Source organism: Branchiostoma lanceolatum, chromosome 3, assembly GCF_035083965.1.
Source record: "Branchiostoma lanceolatum isolate klBraLanc5 chromosome 3, klBraLanc5.hap2, whole genome shotgun sequence".
Classification (NCBI taxonomy): domain Eukaryota; kingdom Metazoa; phylum Chordata; class Leptocardii; order Amphioxiformes; family Branchiostomatidae; genus Branchiostoma; species Branchiostoma lanceolatum.
In genome coordinates this window covers 23,973,786-23,989,261 of record NC_089724.1, presented here as the reverse complement: position 1 = coordinate 23,989,261, position 15,476 = coordinate 23,973,786, and the positions used below count along the sequence as shown (strand labels likewise).

General features: G+C 43.3%; 1 protein-coding gene across 1 annotated transcript; it reads left to right on the top strand.

The window, feature by feature from the left end:
- The first annotated feature begins 533 nt into the window (after positions 1-533).
- LOC136431146 (sushi domain-containing protein 2-like) lies at positions 534-15,476 on the top strand. The gene is made up of 17 exons (XM_066422413.1): positions 534-681; positions 5,011-5,122; positions 5,359-5,516; positions 6,032-6,216; positions 6,406-6,563; positions 7,393-7,594; positions 8,024-8,109; positions 8,746-8,866; positions 9,404-9,548; positions 10,223-10,366; positions 10,985-11,146; positions 11,849-11,979; positions 12,727-12,847; positions 13,443-13,709; positions 14,146-14,322; positions 14,664-14,778; positions 15,224-15,476. Exons 1-17 carry the CDS (start codon positions 624-626, stop codon positions 15,273-15,275), a joined length of 2,394 nt encoding a protein of 797 aa, XP_066278510.1. The 5' UTR covers positions 534-623; the 3' UTR covers positions 15,276-15,476.

Below are 15,476 nucleotides of genomic sequence, written 5' to 3'. Positions count from 1 at the left end.
TTTCTCTGCAGAACGGCGGCCTTTATTAGCCAAGTTTACATACCTAGAGCGACAAGTCGCGAGATCGTGCAAACAAACCAGCGACCTTTGCATTCCGGTCGGGCAAACATTAAGAACGTTCTCTTATTAACCACAGTACAAACACTAAACAATCATGTACCAACAGACTCTCTTTTCTACACTCTCTCTCCCGCCCTGTACCGCTATGTTGTTATACGTAGCAATATACACAGTGCTGTTTGGTTACACCCCCAAGATTTGACGAATGGCTCAAATGATTTCACAGCGAAAGAACGAATCTTTTTAGATTTTGTGTGTTTACTGTCTTTTAGATCATATTTTTACGTCGTGTGCCATATTCCAATTATAAAATCAAGGGTCAAACAAATCCAATTTTGGTCGCTGTACTGTCGCTCAGAGATCACCGCCTAGTGGAAAGGGACTGTTGATCTCCAAGTTGTTATAACGCCGGTCACCACACGGTTAAACATTAATCTTCCCCCACAAGCGTGCGCCCCGCATTGAGTTACAGTCGTCATCAAGGCAACCGTGAGAAGTTGAGCACCGCGGTTGTTTACAGAACGAACAGTCTGCACGGCGACTCCCGACCCAGGAAAGGAAACATGTTGGCCGCGGTTGTGTTCTCTGTGGTCCTGGTCGTGTCGTGCGTACACGCACAAGGTCGGTCAACGTCCTTGGAATGTTGTAGTCTGTGGAGAGAAGGGGGCGGGGTGAGGGGTGGCATTGGAAACTTTCCCATTGCGTAAAGACACCCCCTCCCACCCCATCATGCTGAAATAGTGCTGTATCTGAGCGAGTGTGTTTGTGTGTATGTGTGTATGTTTGTGTGTGTGCGTGTGTATGTGTGCGTGTGTGTGTCTGATTGTGTGTGTGTGTGTCAGTGTATGTATGTGTGTGTGTGTGTTTGTGTGTGTGTGTGTGTGTATGTGTGTGTGTGTGTGTGAGAGAGAGAGAGAGAGAGAGAGAGAGAGAGAGAGAGAGAGAGAGAGAGAGAGAGAGAGAGAGAGAAAGAGAGGGGGTAATCCAAATTTTGCTCTCTATAGTTGTCACCAACATGTATTTTCATTTTAAGTTATCTCGTTGTACACTGTTTCACGTCAAATTTTCCTTGGTATACTAATATTTCTCCGTACGGTCGAAAACACTGAGTTGCGATCGCTTTTATGTGCAGTGTGCATAGAATCTCAGTAGATCCATTGTTTGCCAACTTGCAGTCGGTCAGAGTGAACTGCCATCGTTGTCCCTCTGGCGAAACCTATCAGTATTTTCAATCTTACAGCTGCACTTGATATCAATAATTAATTGCTATGCTATTCAAAGGTTAGAAATAGAAGCTGGTTCGTATGTCAAACCGGAATATGAACATTTGCTGTGATACAGCATTGCCTTGCATAAGGGATTCAGACACATACTCAGTTTTCACGCATGATAACTCAGCATGCTTGACTAAGACTACACAATACTAAATTTTGTATACATTTCCCAGACTAGACCTAGAGTATATTGTAACGATTTTGTTCAGAACGCGCTGGCTGCCTACAAAATTAGTACCTGACTTGGTACCCATTTCGGCGACAGAAGGAGAGGATTGGGCTTTGCCTTTCAATACCGTGTCCTAGACAAAGTTTACAACAATCTATTGCCCCAACAGCCTCGAAAAGGCTATGGGACTATACCTTTACCTTTACCTTTATCATAGACAGGGATGTTTGTATGGAAATTAGAACTTATTAGATGTTCAAAAGTGTCTTCTTCTTGAACACTCCTTTGACGTCTTTCTGCTTTTGAAAGTAGACAGATGTCCTGACTCGTGCCAAAATCTAAATACGATCCTTCGAGATGTCGACATGAAACAGATGTTCAAATGTTACTTATTAACCAAGAAAAACAACATTCCATCTACTTTCTTCACAGACAAAACAGAGCAGCAGCGATGAAAACACGATCGACATAAATCACCTAGTCTCTACCAGACTAACTACGCCGGTGATACGGAGAATATTTGCCAGGGTTTCACTTGCAGGCTCCGTTAGGATTGTAGATTGGATCCTCTCTCCGCAGCCGACTCCCTTCTCTATTTGGCCTATTTCTACTTTTTTCTCAGCGATCCGCGGAGCCTGGTAGAGGCTAATAAATCTACTCTCCAAGCAGAGCTAGGGTTTCGGCTGGTTTTTAACGTGTTTTTAGGCGTTTTTGTCATGCCTTCTACTTTGTCATCGTTTTTGTTGTGTCGCAAACCCACCTTGGGTTTGCGACACAACAAAAACGATGACAAAGTAGAAGGCATGACAAAAACGCCTAAAAACACGTTAAAAACCAGCCGAAACCCTAGCTCTGCTTGGAGAGTATAATAAATCACCTTACATTAACCCCCACTGATCATGCAGTCCAAACCGTACAGATGGGTTCGGCCCTTGATATTCTATTCACATTTATTCATTTAGTGCTGATCGGACAAAAGGCAAAACGCCTACAAGAAGCAATCTACTCACAAACATAAATAAATACAAATATAAAACAATTACATCGAATTCAACAGGAGCACAACATTCATAAACTGACAATACGAGTTGGTGTAAAATCAATGACGAAAACCTACCTGTACAATCATTAAAATTGTGAACAATGTCGAAAATATTACGGTTTTGTAAGTATGAAAATGAAGCGGATCCTTGTAACGTTACTCGTTAGTAGTAAAAAGAATAGTGTAATGTTTTTTTTTGTAACTGTAGGTCTACATTGTTGGAAAGACATTATAACAGTTTACTTCTTTGACTGGATAACGCTTACAGTGTTGGAGGTTATTCTCAGTTGTTTCACGGCCCTTGTTACGATATCGATGGTAAGAAAACCTCGTGTGATTGGTATGTACACAGCGTCGTGTGCTTAGCGGCACAACATTCGTCAAACACTAACGTAACTGTTATGTGTTTGTGTGACCGGGACATGGTCTCTGTTAGGTAAACCCAATGTTTTAACCAATTGGAGGGACGATTAACCTCTCCAATTTACATGTCTAAGAATTGGTACCTTCTTACCTTCGTGAAAACGGAGGTATTGTTTTCGATCTGATGCGTGTTTGTTTGTTTGCCTTGGTGTGTGTCTGCCGTTTTTTCAATACTGTATAGAGTGACTAAATTTCATCCGCGTGTAATTGCGGACAGTTACCTGTTGATCCTTTCGACGGTAGAAAGTTTGTTACCTTCGCCGAGAAGGTTATGCAGAGGGTAGCGTTTGTATGTATGTATGTGTGTGTGTAATGTACAGCATAACTCGAGAAGGCTTGGATGGATTGTCTTGATATTTGGTAGGTGAGTAGGTCTTGATGAGACTTGGAAATGATTAGATTTTGGGTCCCCTAGCGGCTTGTAATGGTACTGCAGCGGAACTTCCTGTTTTGATATCTCGTGTTCTGGACATGCTATGGAACTGATTTTTGAGTGGTAGATAGCTCTTTGGACAGAGAGTAAGTGGTATGGGTTTGGGCCCCCTAGCGGCTTATTTGGAACTGCAGGAACAGGTTTTGCATCTGACTTTGAAAGGGAATAACTCAAGAAGGGCTTGATGGATGGCAATGATTTTTGGTAAGTAGATAGCTTGAGTGATGATGAACATGATTAGATACTTTTTATGCAAATCAGTATCTAATTTGCATAATTAATGAGGAAAGTTAATACATCCGCCAAATTCCATGATAGGACTCTGAAACATGTGACATATGTAAGTGAGGAAGAGAGAAATATTAATTGATATGAACTATGCAAATGAAGACCTCATTTGCATAATTAATGAGAAAATACTATAACTCAAGATGGCCTTGATGGATGATCATGATTTTTGGTATGTTGATAGCTTGTGTGATGCTTAGAATGATTGGCCGATAATTATGCAAATCAGATTCTAATTTGCATAATTAATGAGGCAACTCTAAAAATCTGCTTTGTGCCATGATATGACTATTCAAATTGTAACTAAGGAAGAGAGGAATGTTGAAGATAGAAAATATGCAAATGTGGGTCTAATTTGCATACTTAAATGCGAAACTACTATAATTCCATACTGGTAAATGACGGAAATTTCATGCATTTAATACTTTTTTGTGGCATCAGGAAGTTATGTGAATGTGAACATCGAAGAATCAAATTATGCAAGTAAGGGCCTCATTTGCATAATTGATTATCAATATTAGCATAACATTCTTTGTTAAGCTCATACTTTGTTAAGGTCATACTTTGTTAAGGTCATATTTCAAGACAATCAACTGGTATGATTTATAATTGATGAGAAACACTCCTAATACGTCAGCCACAATGGTTAAAATCATTTGGCGAAGGTATGAGGTCGTGGAACTCTAGTTGTCAATGACCTACTTCACAATCCAAGTTTCTTCCTTTTCCTGGTGACAATGCACATGTAGCATGTGTATGAACATGGCAACCTTGATATCATCAAGTGCACATGTAAGAACAGTCCGCGTTACATCTAACAGGTGGCTGATGTTACCGTGAAGGCGGGTAAACACCCGACGTAAGGGCACAGCGTGTGTGGTACCCGTCAGTCACAAGCCGCGATGACAATAGCCTGGGGACCGTTCTCCACGAGTCGGCATAGGGGTGTTTACTCGGGAAAGGACCACGAATTCAACCTGGGAAGGGCATTTGTGCGCGCACACGTTTATGTGTGTGTTTTGTGTGTGTGTTTTGTGTGTGTTTTGTGTGTGTGTGTGTGTGTTTGTGTGTGTGTGTATGTGTGTGTGTGTGTAGGTAGGTAGGTGTGTGACTGTGTGTGTATGTACGTGTATTTGTGTGTTGTGTGTGTGTATGCTCCTGTGTGTGTGTGTGTGTTGTGTGATAGAATATAAGAATATGCTTTATTCGTACATTGACGTAGCATAGTCATGTCGAAAAAGCAAAATCTTTTGGAAAACATCTTTCAACTGTGGAATTACAATCGCATATCATCCAACTCGAATCTATTTCTTTGACACAGACGAACCTTCGCCGATTGTCTTCACCCCAACTTTCGGTACTCTTATGGGAGGGGACGAGCTGGTCTTCACGGCGCCGAATATCACATCTAGCGGAGGCCAGGTGTACTGCAGGTCAGTTGGCGCGTTTGAGAAGACGCTGAGTGACTATGAGGACTGTGGTGTGAAAAGAGACAAGTGAAATCAGTCATTACAGAACCTTAAGCTCATTGTTGTTTCTTTCATATTCTGGGAAACGTCTCTTTGTTTTTTATACTATATATATTCGCGAGGAAAAAAATATTCACATTTTGAATCCATCTTCACCCCAAAGCTCTATGTGATAATGAAAATCTTCCCTTGTGGTTCAGGTTCGGCGAGGTTGACCAGGTGACAGTAGCAGGTGGGGTCGGACCTGACGGGCTGACCAGGTGCGTAACACCTGTCCTGTACGAGATCGGCCGGGTTCCCTTCCAGGTGTCTACAGACGGAGGTTCCAGCTACAGCTATGGCGCCAACTTCACTGCAGGTGCAACACTGGTGTTCTAAGATCAGTACCGTGATAGGCAACTGTTTTTCTCTACATTGCACGTCGTCTTCTTTGCTGTTTTTAACAACTAAACATGCTCTTCAAGGATATGAGACATGATGCTTATCGTGAAAAAGACAGAGTACGACTGAGGAAATTTCTAGCACTTTTTTGTGACCCACGCACATTTCGTCAGCTCTAATACTCGTCTCAAAACATATTTGATATTCTTGTCACAACAAATAAACAAAATCAAACGTTGTGAAGAGTGCGAATTAAGCTTTCCAGTGATAAGCAAAACAATATACATGTAATTCATAATGTACCAACGTAGATATGATTAACCAAAGTTTAACAAGTCTTAAGAATCCAAATTTTGATACAGATAGAGATACACCATCAAAGACGACGAAAGTAGAATGTTGTTGTTGCTATGTAGCAGAAGATACCATACGTTGTACTTTGTGCAATTGTTGTGCAATAAAGTTTATTTAGTGACTCCTTTCTCCGTACAGTGCTGGGTAGGTCCGGTGTCACTCTGGTCGACGGAAACTCCAAATGGCAGCGTCCCATCAAGTCCGCCACCTCTCCGCTAGACCTGCCGGCGTGGCGCGAACTCATCCGGGGACAGCTGACCATGACCTGGGACCGGGACAGCCTCGACTCCGCAGCGGTCAATGTAGAGCTGTGGGGGTACAAGGTAACAAGCATTATTGAATATAGTATACATTCATTTATATTCATTCGTTCATTCATTCATTCGTTCGTTCGTTCATTCATTCATTCACCCATTCATCCGTTCGTTCATTTATTGATTCAGTCATTCATACATTTATTCGTTCATTCACGCATCTACTTATTTTAGAATTTCTAAACTCCCAACTTGCAGGAGGAAGGGAGTGTAGCGTCGTGGGACTTTATGTACAGCGTGGCCCGCCAAGTCCCGAACACCGGCTCCTACACGTTCAGTCCCGAGTCTAAGCCGGCGAGCGAGTACCACATAGGCTCCATAAGGGTTACTGCATACACCGAACAAGAAGGACTGACGTGAGTTTACGTTATTAGTATTACACTAACGTTACTCTGAGTCCAGATAAGAAATATTTGAAACTAACAACTTTGCTCCCATAAAGCCCAGGAAAATATCATCGTGAGGAGTTAGTTAAGAGCACTATTATAATATCGATATAGCTACATGTAGATGTCGTCGACCAATCAGAAGGCTCCATTTTGTTTGTTTTGTTTGAACCTTTTGTTTATGACATGATAAGCTCAAATCGGCACGCAGGCCGCTTTTCATTGAGGTCATGAGGGAAGAGGTAAGGGTCAGACACAATATAACAGAGATACACAGTCATTTGAGTCCTAATAACTCTATCAACATATATCATTGCATATTTATGGTACAACAATATACAATTGCTACAACATATAGTAGGGCGAAAGCTGGTTCGTGGTCCGTGTCCGTTCGTTTTGTTCATTACCGTTACTTCAAGAGTCTCTTAAAGGAAGTTTTACGAGTCCTTCTAGTTTTGTTCAATGGTCTTGAATGAAAGACCTTCATTGTACGACTTACGAGCTAAGTACAGGTCATGGTGATAAAAGTTACAAGCAGAAGCTCAATTACTGTGATAATAGAATATCTTATCACATCTGCTAAATGTGCATTAGTATGCATACTATCATGAACTTCTTTCTAAACAATACACAGTCTTGAAGTCTGCAGTTAATTCTCACCAGTAGTAGTCAAATACGATGCAGCCGTCATATCATATCACTGCTTGTTTCATAACATGTACATATACAGGTATACTGCACATACTGAATACGGTAACTTCTCTGCCTGTTACGTGAAATAAACGTTTGGCCGTTGTAGGAATATCCGGGCTCTGTGGAGCAAAGTTCACGCCTTGGCCTGGCAGCTGGAAGAGTCGTTTTACCAGGACCCGGTGTCCTGGTCGACTGAGCGGTGCATGGCATGGCGGGAGCAGGAAAAGGAGATGCCGGACTTCGTCCCCGACATGCCCCCTTGCCCGTGTACCTTAGAACAGGCACTAGCGGACACCGGCCGTTTCCAGGTATATGTAATACAGAACGTAATGTACGGTAGCCCATTACGTGGATTCCGTCGTTAACACACAAAAATGCACCAAGCTATCAGTTCCTCTGCATAGATGACGAAATGAGTTGTGTACACGAGCAAATGGTTTGCGAACACAACGCATTTCGTGTAATGAATATACAACGGAGTTGAACGGACATACCTGTACGTGTGCACAAGGCAAAACTTGAAACGCCATACTGCTAAAGCGAAGCTATCAATTGATCACGGAAACCCCATTTTACGTCCCTTCTGTTTAAAGGTCCAACCAGAATGCCCTTCCCCGAATTCGAACCGGGGTCTCCCAATTACAAACTAGTTGAAACCAGTATCTCAGCTGTAGGCTAGATGTTACCAAGTGAGCTAAATGGTCATCAAATAAATCTATTGTCATAAACCTTCTCAGATGGACCCAGGCTGTTCGCTGTCGTTGGGTAGTACTTGTACGTACCACCCGGGCGCCGTGCACTGTGTAAGGTCAGTCGCCGCAAGGTAAGCTACTCTTCGCCGTCTCTTTTCAACCCGTACACACCTTCAACATTGTTAAGTTAATCAAGGATGGGAGGGGTTTCTAGCCTTTCCCCTTTAACGTACGGCGTACGCGTGCACGAGGCACCTTTTCGAACACGCAACGCCCATTTTACGTCCTTTCCGAAAGGCGAATGCAGCCCCAACAGAGTTGCCCTTCCCCGGATTTGAACCGGGGTCTCACTGTTTACCAGCTAATAATTGGAACCTGGGATATCCCTACTTCAGCATTGCACCAAATGAAATATGTAGACGCTCAATTTGCGCTAAAGTGGTGTCCTTTGTCTATTTGCTGATAACATGCGCATGCAGTTTCGATGTTTCAAGCTGTGACATTGCCTATCTTTTCCCTTCTTGTGTCTCCCTTCCTGAGCCTCACCCGAGTTAACCAGCTGTCTGCCAATCAGAGAATCGGCTTTACCCAAAGAAAACATTTAGGCGATTCTTTGATTGGTTGACAGCTAATTTCCGGCCAGGCCCACAAAAGTGGAAACCTCGGCCCGGTTTAGCCTACACAAGGTATATTGTATAGGCTATAGGCGAGGCGTTGGAGAATATGAAAGGTTGACATGATTTGTTTCCCCACCGCCCCTACTGCAGCCCAGACGGCGCGGGGCAACAGTGCTGCTACGCCGCGGACGGACGGGAGCTGTTTACCGGTGACACGGCGGGAGGCAGCACCCCGGACAGGGGGCACGCGTTTGGAGCGCCACCTTACAGGGTAGGCCGGTACTCCATATCATGCAATAGTGCTGAAAACACCTTAAACATGCTCGTCTCTTCCTACCCTTTTCAACGCTGTAAAGAAGGGAGAAGAAACCGAACCCTTGTATTGAAATGCACCTAGTATTGGGGTACATATGTTAGATATTTGTAGCTAAGTATTTGAACTGTGTTACCTAGCACATGTGTATATTGTAACAGTGGGGTTCAAGCGTCACAAACTGATGATGACCAGTTTAACTGGTCGGGACTTTTTAGCCTAGCGGTTATGGCATGCAGCCTTTGGACCTGCGGACCCGGGTTCTGTTTCTACTCGCCTCTGGTGTTTCAATATTATTCTTGCCCGTTGGGGAAGAAATGTCTGAAAAATGGGTTGCATATTGGTAGCTTTATCTGGGATTTGGCGTTTCAACTAAACCAAGAGTGTTCGCTACTTACATCTAACGTTATAAGCTAGCGAAATTAATGTATAGGTCTGTCAAATAATGCAGGCGATCATAAAATATGATTTTTCACATGTATACTGTAACCCCAGAATCCGCCCAGGGTGCCGGACTTCTCCCATTGGCTACTCGACGTGGTGACGTTTTACTACTGCTGCCTGTGGTCCGATAACTGTGACGTGTACTTCGAGCTGCGGCCCACTGACGACTGCAGCAGATACGTCCCTCCTAAGGCCGGTGAGAACGCTCATTCGTAGGATAATTTTTTTAAAGAATGTTTTTGGTGAATTTCTTAATGCCTTTGCCCTAGCCATCAAGGATGTTAGTGGTCCTCCCCTTGCAATATTCTCTTACTCAATCCCAGATATCTCCCTCTCATAAGGGTCATTCCTCGGGGACGGCCAGTTTTCCATCGACTATACCACACTAGAAAGGTGGTGTCGGTCTGTAGTGCTGCAGTACCAGATAATACCGCTGGGGGGGCACCATGTTTCTTTGGGAGCTCAAAGCTATCCACTTCCTAAAAGTCATACAAATCCATCAAAAAGGGGTATTGAAATTATTAACACGCAACCTTAGAGACATCTACCAGGCCGACGTATCGATATCAAACTCCTCAGCTGCCTTCCTCAATGCCAGCATGGACTGTGCTACTACTTCTTACCGCAAGATGGCCTTAAGATCCTTCAAGGATTGAAGGATGCGGTCCCAAACGTGACTCTTAGCCCTCCACAGTCTTCACAAGTCAAGAGTCTTCCAGTGTCTTTCTTTATCAACACTGATACACAGTTAACCGGCTAAATAATCAAAGTGTATGGTAGATATGTGCATGGTAATTCTAATGAGATGCGGTAATAAACGGAGACATTGAAACTGCCTGTTCAGCCTTGCGATCTGTGTGTGAACTACAGGTGCCGTGTTTGGCGATCCTCACGTGATCACGCTGGACGGGAAGAGCTACACGTTTAACGGTAAAGGGGAGTACACACTACTGCAGACGGATGACGTCAGTCTACAGATCCAAGTCAGGACAGCACAAGTGTCGAACGCACAAGGTGTGATGGGACAGTATGAAACGTCAACTCTACAAAGTCTCTGGTTGCCTGGCGGAGTTGGAAAGGATTGTGTTGAGTCTTGTTTGCAAACAATACTAAACACAAACCTTTCCACTTCCGCCGGGCACCCAGGCCAGAGACTGCAATTCGTACAAAAAGTTTATATATTAATCAAGGTCTTTTTAAATATGTCATGGACACCTGGATATCTGAAGTGTGCATATCAGTAGACTGCCGCTTTATAAAAAGTTGTTCTCAAGGTCTTTTCAACAAAGTCATGAACACCTGGGTATATATATATATAAGTATGCATACCTCGAAAAACTACTTCAATCCTAGGGGAAATCTAAAATTCTACAATGTTACTATATCGAAAGAGATTGTGTGAATAAATGTTGAAAGTGCAGCAAAACTGGGCAATTGTTTAAACCAAAGCTCTATCATGATATATCCTCAATGGTGTGAGATGGAAAAGCTTACTAGGGAAATACGAATTCATGAAACGTCAGAATTAATCGGAAAGAAACACAGCACCTCCATTTGCGTAGATCCTTGATACTGTTTGTCAATCTCTGTAATGTATGAATCACGGTCAACGACATGTTATGTTTTTGCCAGGCGATCTTGTACAGACAACTGCCTGCACTTCTGTGGCCATGCGCGAGGGGGTGTCCGACACAGTGGAAGTCAGACTGCCCCGTGCACGAGAGTCGGAAGTTCCCCAAGTCCTGGTGAACGGAGAAGTGTTCAGATTTGATACCTCAGTCATGACGCTGTCAGGTAAGGCCACATTTACATTTTTGCAATACTGACATTTATTATCTCAGTGAAAACAGAGCTATTTTAAATAGTTGGTGAGTCGGTGTTTGTTTATCTTTGTGTGAGTCCTCAGTGATGTGAATACTGAATACTAGGGTGTTACCCTAATAGCATGTAAGGCGGAAGAGGTGAAATAGGATACTTGGAGAATTGAAAGTATAGTTTGGCTCGAGTCCAGTGGTGTTGTAGTTGAGAGCCAAGATCGCTAGACCTGCAAAGTAATGTCAGGTCTTAAGGGGAGCCCACTGCTAGCTTGTCGCAAAGATATTCAGTCAATTGTATCAGGCCCTTGTAATTTTTTTTCATAAATCGTTGTGGTGAAGGATGGAGGTTTAGGTTTGATGAAGTCGGAAGGAGCTCATACTGTTAAGAAGGATTGCTAAATTTCCGTTTTCAACAATTTGTAGAAGAAGAAGGTATGTAATTCATTACTTTGCCTTCGATACAGATGTTAAGTAGTTTGTCAGCGGTACCAGACTTTATATCATTACATTGCTTTACAACGGCCGGCCACAACATACCGAGTACAATATATGATAGCACTGTTTAGACCATCAGAAAAAAGCCCATCTCGAAACGCCAGCTTACGAAGCTACTTCCCGGCTATCTCGATCTGATCTAACTGAGCACAGTAATTCTTCTACACTCTTCATGACCAAACAGGTCTCAAGGTTATGTCTATCGTCCCGTCCAACGTTACCGTCCATTTCCTGTCCGGTGTGGGGGTGGAGGTGCGCAGTAAGGGCGGAGTACTGACTGCTCTGGTTCTCGTCCCACCAACTCTGAAGGGCAAGGTACGTGTTTAGAATTTATATTCAATTGTGGAGTTAATTTGTGGACAAAGAAGAAAAAACTTCATTCATGTTTTAGTACTGTTTGTGTTTTTAGGCGTTTTTGTCTTTATGTCTCCAAGCCAAACATAAAGAAAAAGGGGTAAAATATAGAGCCCGACAAAAACGCCCCAAAACACGTCAAATCCAGCCTGAGCCAAACGTCTGCTTGGAGATTTATGTTTGAGCACATCATGAGATTACGGCAAAGATATTTGCTAGACAACGCGGCTAGGTGGTCTTGTTGTTAGGGTTGTTGGCTTTAATCTAAAGGTTCTGGGTTTGAATCCTTAGCAAGCCCCGATATTGTACCCTTGGGAAAGGCACTTTACACAAATATCCTCACTGGACCAATAAAAAATGAGTACCTAGCTTCGGTTGGGGACGTCGTCTCGGATGGCACGTAAACCGTCCTTCCTGGTGTGAATAGATCAAACCTTACAGTCCGGTCTAACGCAGCTTGTACTTGCTGTACAAAACCTGTATGTTACGCACAAAGGCGGTTTTACAATTATGCGAATGAAACAGAACAAATAAATGTAACAACAACAGCCACTGTAATAACACTCTTCAGCAGGAAGTCAGGTAGATGCCCCTTAAGCAAGTGTTATTAAGTTAGCGAAGTGTTATTTGAGTCAAATCCGATTATATACTTTTTCCTCCATTAAGTGTTAAAACCTTTATGGCTAATTTGAAATGCATTTTACTCAGACGCAAGGCCTCTTAGGAAGGTGGAACGACAACCCTGACGATGATTTCACCACGCCCTCTGGCGACACAGTCCCGAGTACTGCAGACCAGATGACCATTTATAACGACTTCGGAGCATCATGTAAGTCAGCTTTGAGTGCAGTGCACAAAGATCGTTCACGATAGCGATTAAACACTAGTAAAACCACATTCGAAAGAAAGTTCATATGTGACTATAATTAACTTTGTAGAGATTGTATACACTATATCTGAACACTAAGTCAAGCACTTACGAACAATCTTTAGATCAGTCCTCTGATTCCTCTCAAGTTGAAATGACCCGAACTTTAAGTCACGTCACCTGAACGGATGTATGACGTCAGCAATGGGTCAGAGGTGCCCGGAAATCTGTATACATAGAGCACATCAACTATCCCTCAACCGAGACGGGGGGCGATACCGACTGCCAGGCACCTTTGACCCGTTCTGACGTCACACTTCCGTTCAGATCACGTGATGCAAGCTTCGGGTCATTTCAACTTGAAAAGGATGGGAGGACTGATCGAAAACTTTCGGAAATGGCGTGTGAATTCTATACAAGAGTAAAGCAAGTCTTATATATTCGTTGATGCCGTGTTGAGATTAACAATCCAACACACCTACTTCAAACAGCTCTAGAAGTTGTAACCACTTCTTTTGTTGTCTTCTTTCACCACACCAACGTCTGCTGTCAAAAGGGGCCATCACAAGCCAGACATCTCTCTTCGTCTACTCCGCCCAGGAAGAAGCAACGTACGCCGACAAACACGACCCCAATTTCACACCAATAGTGACCCCACCAGCCTTGCCTGCAGAGTCCGCCGAAGGTCGCAAGATGGCGCAAATATGTGGTGAAAACGACCAGTGCGTGTTCGATTTTACCGCCACAAGGAGCGAAGCCCTGGCGGCAAGCACGCGATGGGCGCATGACTGGTATCAGGCGGTCAGTAAAGATACAAGGAAAGGTGGGCCTTGCTGTAATTCTTTGTTGAATTTTTGCAATTCATGAAGTGAAATGTATACTAAGATAGTATGTACGTTGACATTTTCTTATTCAATTCACATGAAAGTCATCACAGTCTGGAAAACTACTCGAGGTTAAGGGTTACTGAAACCTAAATGGAAACTGCGTTGGCCCCCGGATAGGTGAATATGCAGGACAGAAATAATAACATAAACCCCGAACCGAATGGATTTCGAGGACTTCTGCGTTCACATCTACCGTTTTGCCAAATTAATTTGAGGCCATTTGGAATTGATTTTGGGGCGTTCACGTAAAAATGATTAAATCGCTTTCACTTCTAATATGAACGGGCTTGACACATATAGCCTCAAGTGCCCATCATGACTCTGCATTTGCGTCTGCAATCTATTAACACCAGTTACGATGTTGTGTTTCAGTGGCGACCTGTCCGTACGTGCCTACACCGGAGCATGGCTCCAAGGTGGGCGGCCCCAGCTATGTGGAGAACGGGACGGTGACTATAGCGTGTAACGAGGGTTTCATGTCTCACCCCACACACACCGTCAAGTGCAGAGCGGACGGGACCTGGGACGGTGTACCTGGCACCTGTGTCGGTAGGGGGCACTCTGACTCTTTCTCTGCTCTTGTGATCTCAGTAGCCATTTCCACCAAGTGAGGAAATAGGTATTAAGTCCCTTTCCCAGGGGCACACCATTGGAATTTGGACCGAGAACCTTTAGAGTCTAAGTCAACAACCCTAACCACGAGAGAACCTTGTCACATAAAGCAACTCGTAAACAAGAACAGAAAGAAACAAAATTTTGGGAAAAAAACAACAACACAGAAATGGTCTTTAAAGGCTGGGCTACATGTGTAGCATTTGGTCACCTTTAGTTCGAGCTCATCAGCACACGTTGAATTTGGACCGCTAACCATAGACATATTTTTCGTACAGCTTCCAATGCTAACACGGCTGCAGTTGCGGGAGGGGTGATAGCCGGCGTTGCTGTGCTGTGCGTGGTGATAGGGCTGCTTGTTTGGAAGATGAGGGACGACAAAGAATCAACACGGTAGAGCACAATATCCATTTGCAGCAAGAATATTGGTTAGACATTGTAACGACAACAGCTGTTATTAACACCTTTCAGCACTAAGGACAGGAACAGATCCGGTTAGGTGGATATCTTTTTAGCACTATGTAGTTAGCTCAGTCATATGCTATACCACTATTCAGTGTACTTACATGGTAACATGCAATTCCTATAGGATAATAAGAAGCCATTATATACGGGAACTGATTCTAGAATTTTCTTCTGCGAGGTACATGTAAACATACTGTTATATTTAACTTTCATAAAATCTTTCCGTCACTATTTACCGAGTTTAAAGTGACATGTCTTGTGATTGTTGTGCACAGAAATGTTGTATTTTCCTATCAAAAAGGCACAGCGAAACTTTAGATACATGGTTTCCCCTTCTCTTATTTCATTTTGTTTTGTTTTGTTTTATTTCCAGATCTGAAGACTACAAACATGACGACAAGAGGGAATCTACCCAGGAAACGTAGCACATAAAGGGTGTGCAGTTGTAGTCTACATTTGAGCAAATCAGACAGCAACTGGTGCCGTTTCGCATGGAAGTATTCATCGGACTGTTAGGTGATCACTCTGGTGATTACGTTAGTAAACATATTTTCTGTCCCCTCTCATGAAAAATTCACTCGGTATGGTCACATTTCCTACTAGGCCATTCATTCCCAGACTGGGAA